The sequence below is a fragment of the Cheilinus undulatus genome, linkage group 22 (genome assembly GCF_018320785.1).
Source record: "Cheilinus undulatus linkage group 22, ASM1832078v1, whole genome shotgun sequence".
Classification (NCBI taxonomy): domain Eukaryota; kingdom Metazoa; phylum Chordata; class Actinopteri; order Labriformes; family Labridae; genus Cheilinus; species Cheilinus undulatus.
This window is the reverse complement of record NC_054886.1, coordinates 33368630-33376009: the sequence shown is the minus strand read 5'-3', so window position 1 is coordinate 33376009 and position 7380 is coordinate 33368630. Positions and strand designations below refer to the sequence as shown.

At 38.5% G+C, this 7380-nt stretch overlaps 1 protein-coding gene across 1 annotated transcript; it reads left to right on the top strand.

Moving 5' to 3' along the window:
• The first annotated feature begins 2418 nt into the window (after positions 1-2418).
• Positions 2419-7123, top strand: LOC121504355 (butyrophilin subfamily 2 member A2-like). Its single transcript, XM_041779065.1, has 5 exons — positions 2419-2710; positions 5164-5505; positions 5836-6123; positions 6227-6343; positions 6672-7123. The coding sequence occupies exons 1-5, from the start codon at positions 2644-2646 to the stop codon at positions 7121-7123; spliced, it is 1266 nt and encodes a 421-aa protein (XP_041634999.1). The 5' UTR covers positions 2419-2643.
• Positions 7124-7380: the final 257 nt, after the last annotated feature.

Genomic DNA, 7380 nt, shown 5'->3' with positions numbered 1-7380 from the left:
CTCAAACTTCCTGTGTATCATGAGGGGCCGCCTTTCACACAATCACATAGTAATATTTTACACAGATAATAGCGCCTCCTTTTGGGGAGAGTAAGTACCATTTTCTACATCAGAAACTGCTGTTCTTAAATGATTTAAGGCGTTTACCTCAAATTAGTGTCAGGAGGGCATTAAGATGTTGGTGCAGCACTGTTGCAAGTTGAGCACATACGTGTAGTTTACATGTCATGAATGCCTTATAGTGTTAGATTGCTGTGAGGGTAGAAATGGCCCTGATGTATACTTGAGTGTTAATGCTGTTTCATAAGAGTTTTAATGATGCGTCTTCCTTGTTCATGTCTTCTCTTGAAGATTTCAGAAGAAGAAGACCATGTCCAGATGACCGTGATGACATGGTCTCTCTACTGACAGAGATGAAGACTGAACTGGAGACACAGAGAGATCAACTCAGAACAAAGCTTCAGGAGCTGCAGGCAGACAGAGAGGAGAACAAGAGGACGCTTCAGTCAGTAGAGAGAGAGATAACAGAGAGAGAGCAGGAGTCTGACAATCCAGAGGAACTGTTGAGAGAAAAGGAAAAACTATTACAGGATCAGCAGAAGTTTGAGCAGATGAAAATCAGTTATGAGCGAGAGATGCTGAAGAAAGAGAAACTGCTGAAGCCCTTAGAAATGAAACTGCTTGAATATGTAGGATTCTGAGGATGGTGTCCATTTTTATAAGGCAGATAAATGTAGACGTGTGGTGGACAACAGAAGTCTTACTCAGAGCAGATAATCTCTTATACTTGGTGTTGGAGGATAACAGTCAAATCTGTTGAATCTGATTTGGCCTGTATAGTTTTTTTGTTTTTCTACCACTCATGTCAGCTCTATTTGTTTATTGTACTCTAACATATTTCAGGAAATCCATTATCACCTGACATTAAAAAGATTTGAAGACTGTCTTCTTGCTCCATGAGAGTGTTTTATTTCTGTATTCTAATTTAAAAACATGAATCACTGCTGATCTAGATTTAGCCTGCATTGATAGATATCAGAATCTGTAATTCTCATTAAAATAATTTCTCTCTTGATGTTCAGACCCTTTGAAAACAAAAAGCAAAACCATGCTAAGAGGGAAGAGGAGTTTAGGACCCATCCTGTCTTATGAGGAGGTTTTCTGTTTTACTATTGAATACTTTAAACTTGAAGCTTTTCTGAGAGAATATCCCCACACACATTCACACACTATGAACTATTACCTAATCACCAACATACCTGCACCTCCTCTGTTCTACCTGTGTGGCTGTCTGTGGCAGAACATCTGTGGTACTTTACTTCACCTCTGACAGACTCTTAACCTGTTCTGTCAGCACAGATTTAATCTGTTGTCTTCATGAAGAATTAAACCATTTCTCCACAACTATGATTTCTTTCATCAGACTTTCAGTTTTTCTAGAATCAGTTTTTAATCGTGCTGATTCACCATTGACTCTTCTGGAACCCACTCCTCCAAAATGATCCCCTTAATGTCACAGAAAACAACCAACATGTGGAGCTTTCTTCATCCTTGGTGATGATGGAGTTTTACAAGCATTGACTGCTGTTTTGTCTCAGGATGGTATTGGAGTAGTTGATCATTTCCAAACATTTGTTCAGTTTGTTGAACGTTTTCAGACGTTTTTATGGTCATGGGCGCCCAGAACGTTCCGGGTCTCTGCCTTCTCTAAATCTGTAGTTCAGTTCAAACACACGTGACCGTGACATGCAGTGTCCCCATACACTCAGTTTTCAAAAGATTTAGCTGCTGTTTTGTTCAGTTTCATCAAAAATTTCAAGTAAATGCATTGCTCAACATTTAAGCTTTTCTGACGCCTTAGCAAAAACACTTCAATCAGAAACTAGCAGTGAACTAACAAAGACATCCCCCATCACTGGCACAGATTTTTTTATCATTAGGGCTGTGTGTGTAGAGTAATAGCTGTTGTGCATGCAGGTTTATTATTGCTGCATTTTTGACCAAGATTAAAGTCTCAAAAATAATTTACCACATATTTGACAGTAGATACTCAAGCTGCAGAGAGGAGTTTAATCTCTTTTTTATATTTAGGCATTTACATTTCAACTTATCATATAACATTATAAGGACAGGAAGTCATTTTTGTATTTTAACATCACCACAGGCTGTTGTGTGGTATCCAAGTTGAAGTTTTATAGACACGCCTTTATGGTTTATAGTCATGTGCAAAGTACACATCATTTCATTCATTCTGACCTTTGTGCTGAACGCTGAGGGACGAGGAGGCGACAATAAACGGTATGTAAGACAGTCAAATTTTAATGATTTAAATGTTGAACATTTTCTGTAAGGCTATTTTAAGAACATTTAGCACTGTTGTATTAATTATAAAGGTGTCTCAGCGGGTCTTCACTTACATCAGACCGTCACGCCAACACTGCCTCGGGACTTAACCTTAAAGTTTGGGCGAACTTGGTTCTTTTGAGGATGGCACTTCATTCATATCTGTCATATTCAGCCTTGTTTTGCAGTATCCCCACAATCAGCAGGAGGACAATTCAAATGTGAATATATTTTTAATCCAAAATTGAGAGCCATAAAAACCACAGTTAAGATTGTTTTTTATGTTTTCAGTGCCTGACGATGGCTCAGCTCATGGACGTGTTCTTACACGTTGGTGTTGTCCTTCTCATAGCGCCCTCTTGTGGAAGTAAGTCGAACCCATCATGTTGTTCTTGTTACCTCGACTTTAGTTAGTCCTTTCTTTAAACTAAACTCACATACAGTGCCTTGAAAAAGTATTTGCCCCCTTTCTGATTCTTGACTTTTTTGCATATTTATCACACTTAAATGTTTCAGATCATCAAACCAATTTTAATACCTCACAAAGACAACCCAAGTAAGTGGAAAATGCAGTGTCTGAATGATTATTTAATTTATTAAGGGGAAAAAAACCAAACCTATCTGGCCCTGTGTGAAAAGGTAATTGCCCCCCTTGTTAAATCATGAGTTAATTGTGATTAACTACAGTTATTAGAAAGCTGAGTTCAGTTTCTCTGGCCACACCCAGGCCTGATTACCGCCAGATTTGTTGAATCAAAAAATCTCTTAAATAGAAGCTGTCAGAGTGAAGTAGGCTACAAGATCTCAGAAAGAAACACATCATGCCACCATCCAGAGAAATTCATGAACAAATGAGAAACAAAGTGATTGAAATCTATCAGTCTGGAAAAGGTTACAAAGACTTTTCCAAGGCTTTGGATCTCCAGTGAACCACAGTCAGAGCCATTATCCACAAATGGAGAAAACTGGGAACAGTGGTGAACCTTCCCAGGAGTGGTCGGCCAAATGACTCAAGGAGTGCAACCACGACTCATCCAGGAAGTCCCAGAAGAACCCAGAACCACATCCAAAGAACTGAAGGCCTCACTGGCCTCAGTTAAGGTCAGAGGTCATGAGTCAACCATAAGAAAGACACTGGGCAACAATGGCATCATGGGAGAGTTCCAAGGCCAAAACCACTGCTGACCAAAAAGAACACAAAGACTCGTCTCACATTTGACTAAAAACATCCTGATGATCCCCAAGACTTTTGGAGAAATATTCTGTGCATGCTTACAGATTCACACACACACACACACACACCCCGGCATGCACGCACTCACACACACAGCCGTAATCACACACATAAAAACTCTCCACAATATAAAAGGCAAAAATAACAGAATTTGGTGCATGGTCCTACAATGGGAAAATGGTTGAATCTGGTGGAATACGGTAAAAATGTCAATTTTTACTGTATTTCTTCACATTGAAATGCTGACATTAAAGAATGCATGATTTTATCCTGCAATGACAGTGAGATTAAAAAACTGGGGTTTAATGGAGGTCAATGGGGGCATTTTTGCCTCCAGGGTGTAAAGAGGGTATTTCTGACATTATATAAAAAAATACAAATGCAATCAAATCAATTTTGTTGCTAATCTTTGACCCATCCAAGATTCTTATCAACACCAAAGCCTCATCTTTCTAATATTAATCTTATGGAAAATAATTCACTTTTTGTGTTTTTTTTGCAGAAAAAAAAAGAAAATTTTCAAATAATCAAACTGGCATTTAAAGGGTTAAAATCTTGAAATAATTGAATGTTTGGTAGTTTTGAGAAGGTCTGAAGTTGTTAAAGAGATTTATGAAAAAAAAAGTAGAAAAAAAAATCCATGTATGCTGATTTAATGGCAATTTTTCTGTACATGTACATTTTTGCCTCGAAGGTGTCCAGAGGGTAGTAAATTTGAGGAGGGCACAAGGGTTAAACGGGCAGTTCATGCCGGAAAACCCTCCAATATGTCTGAGTTTAAACAATTCTGTGAAGAAAAGTGGGACAGCATTCCTCCACAGTGATGAGAAAGACTCATCAGCAGTTATCACAAACACTTGATTTCAGTTATTGCTGCCAAGGGTGGAACAACCAGTTATTAGGTTCAGGGGACAATTACTTTTTCACACAGGGACAGATAGGTTTGGATTTTTTCCGCCTTAAAAAATGAAATATTCACAGACCCTGCATTTTGTATTTACTTGGGTTGTTTTTCTGAAATATAAAAATTGGTTTGATGATCCAAAACATTAAAGTAAATAAATATGCAAAAAAGTCAGGAATCAGAAAGGGGGCAAACACTTTTTTAAGGCACTGTATCACCATCTGCACAGGGAACCAGAGTTTTCCTGTTGATTTAGCTTTCCAAGTAACTGGTCAACCAGTGAGCTTCTTTGTTTTTCATATATGATGAGTATAAACACTGCACAAACACTCTGTGTTATTTTGTATCTTGTTGATGGTTTTAATGTATTTTCAGGGTCCAAACCAATAATTCAATAACTTGAAATGAAGTAAAACTTTAAATGTTTTGCAACTTAAAATGATTGAATTCAGCGGCTCTGAAGACATTATTGAAAGAGCAGCTTTCATGCAAGGCACATCATGATTCAAAGGATATTTTATAAACTCTTAGATGGTTTCAGTCATTTTTGGTCATCCTTTAGAACAGATTTGATATCCAGCATTTTTTACTGAATCTGTAAAGACAGATCTCAAATCTAAATATTATACCTCGGTTAATGTGTATTTGATAAGAGAATTCAAGTAAATCTACTTTGTTTCAGGTCAGAAAACAGATAAATCTCCCCATCAGTCGGTCACAGTAATGATGGGTGAAGATGTAGTGTTGCCCTGTCAGCTGGATCCTCCTGTGGATGCTGTTTCCATGACACTGGAGTGGGGGAGGTCTGACCTTGTACCCAGATTTGTCTTTGTTTGGCACAATGGCAAGGAACTTCCAGATAACCAAAACAAGGCCTACAAAGGCAGAGCGTCACTGTCTGTGGACAAACTGAAGCTTGGAGACCTCCAACTGACTCTGACTAAAGCCAGGATCTCTGATAACGGGACCTACAGATGCTCCATTCCAACGATGAAGAAAGAAATGTTTGTTGATCTGACTGTTGGTAAGTAAATCATCTACACCAGTCCATGCAGAGTATTAAATTGTAAGGTCTTAATAAAGGACCCTGCTAGATTTCTGCACACAAATGTAAACAGAAAGCCTTTAGTTAAAGGTGGTAGATGACTGTTTAATTAGCACATTACATTTTGCTTTTATGTCCCTTTTAAAGACCTTGGCTGATTTTCTCCATTCATAAAACATGTTCCCTGTTTACATCCACCAACATTGGTCACATCTGGAAACAGATAATGATATATCCTGGGGTCAAAGTTCAGCTGGACAGAACTCCAGAACTAGAATAATAACTTTCTTGGTATCTCTCCATCCTCAGGTGCTGCCTCTCCACCTAGCGTTAGCTTAGCAGGCATGGATAAGGCCAACCATGGAGTGATGTTGGACTGTGAGTCTAAAGGCTGGTACCCACAGCCTGAGCTGATGTGGCTGGATGCTGAGGGACATCTCCTTTCTGCTGGAGCTCCAGGATCAGTCAAAGGTCCTGATGATCTCTATACTATCAGCAGCAGAGTGACTGTGAAGAAGACAGCCAGCAACAACTTCACCTGTAAACTCCAACAGAGGAACATCAACCAGACCAGAGAGAGAAGCTTCCATGTTCCAGGTAGAAAAATAACAGGATTCAGCTTCAGAAACATTAAACACAAACATTTCTCTCAAACATAAACTCCAGTATCTGCTTTTATATCATTTTTTTCTCTTTCCAGATGATTTCTTCCTGGTTCCCGGTTGTTCCTCTTCTATAGCCATCAGTGTGGTGTTTGGCCTCATAATTATCTTCATATGTGTCTTCATGGCCTGGAAACTGAGAAATAAACTAAAAGGTAAGATGAAAAAAGTCGATTAATAACAACAACTACAAAAAATTGTTTAAGATTTTTCTCATGTAAATGTGAAGCATACACCAACAAACACCAACAAAGATGTACGTCCAACTGTGGTTCACTCATTTTTCATATTCAGTGTTTTTAATACTAAAGTAGAAAATAAATATCCCATGTTTAGAGTTATCTACCAGTTTACAAGGCTTCCTCATTCAGATGGATTAAAGTTTCCTTCAGTTCAACATGTCTATAAGACAGGCACAATCAGGATTATCAAATCTTTGTTTGAATGATTTAAAAGTAATGTATTACTTCTGTTTCTCCACAGGAAAGAAGAACAAAAATGAAGACAGAGAAGGAACACAGCTCATGATGGAGGGCAAGAAAGTGGATAATTCAGAAAATAAGTTAAAGCTTTTAGAGGAGTCACTGAGAAAAGAGTTCAAAGAGACACTGATGGGACTGCATAAAGAGCTGAAGCAGCAAAAAGATGATCTCACCTTAAAGAAGAAGGAGGCTGAGAGTGTGGTTGAGGAACATGAGAGAAAGGTTAAATCAGTGGAGAAAGAAGTTTCTGAGGAGAAGGGAGATTTAAAAGAAAAGAAAGCACAGGTGTATTTAAAACTCAAAGAGATCTGTAGGGAGGCCGGCTGGAGCCATGAGAACAGAAAGCAAGACTTTCAACAACTGGAGATGGACACAGACAAACTGATGACAATGATGATGGATGCTGTAAAGAAGATGGAGAACAACACAGAGCAACCTAAGGAAGAAATGTGAATGATGGTGTGTTTGATGTACATTTACATGTTTGAACATATTGAAATGTTCGGTTGGGGGGGGGGCTGAAAATATTTTAAACCTGTCAAAGGGGGGCCCGACAGAAAAAGCTTGGGTACCACTGCAATAACTGATGGATGCATGGTGTGACAAAAAGCAATGATGAAGAACAAAGTAAAGAGCCACATGGAGAAAATATAGAAAAATGGAGGACATGATAAATGAGGGAGAGGAGCTAAAATAAAAATAGAACAGAA

Excerpts from the sequence above, each read along its gene's own strand:
- LOC121504355 (XM_041779065.1), top strand. The coding sequence starts at position 2,644 with ATGGCTCAGCTCATGGACGTGTTCTTACACGTTGGTGTTGTCCTTCTC. Across the intron at positions 2,711-5,163 it reads CATAGCGCCCTCTTGTGGAA|GTCAGAAAACAGATAAATCT; the intron begins GTAAGTCGAACC and ends ACTTTGTTTCAG. Across the intron at positions 6,124-6,226 it reads GAGAAGCTTCCATGTTCCAG|ATGATTTCTTCCTGGTTCCC; the intron begins GTAGAAAAATAA and ends TTCTCTTTCCAG.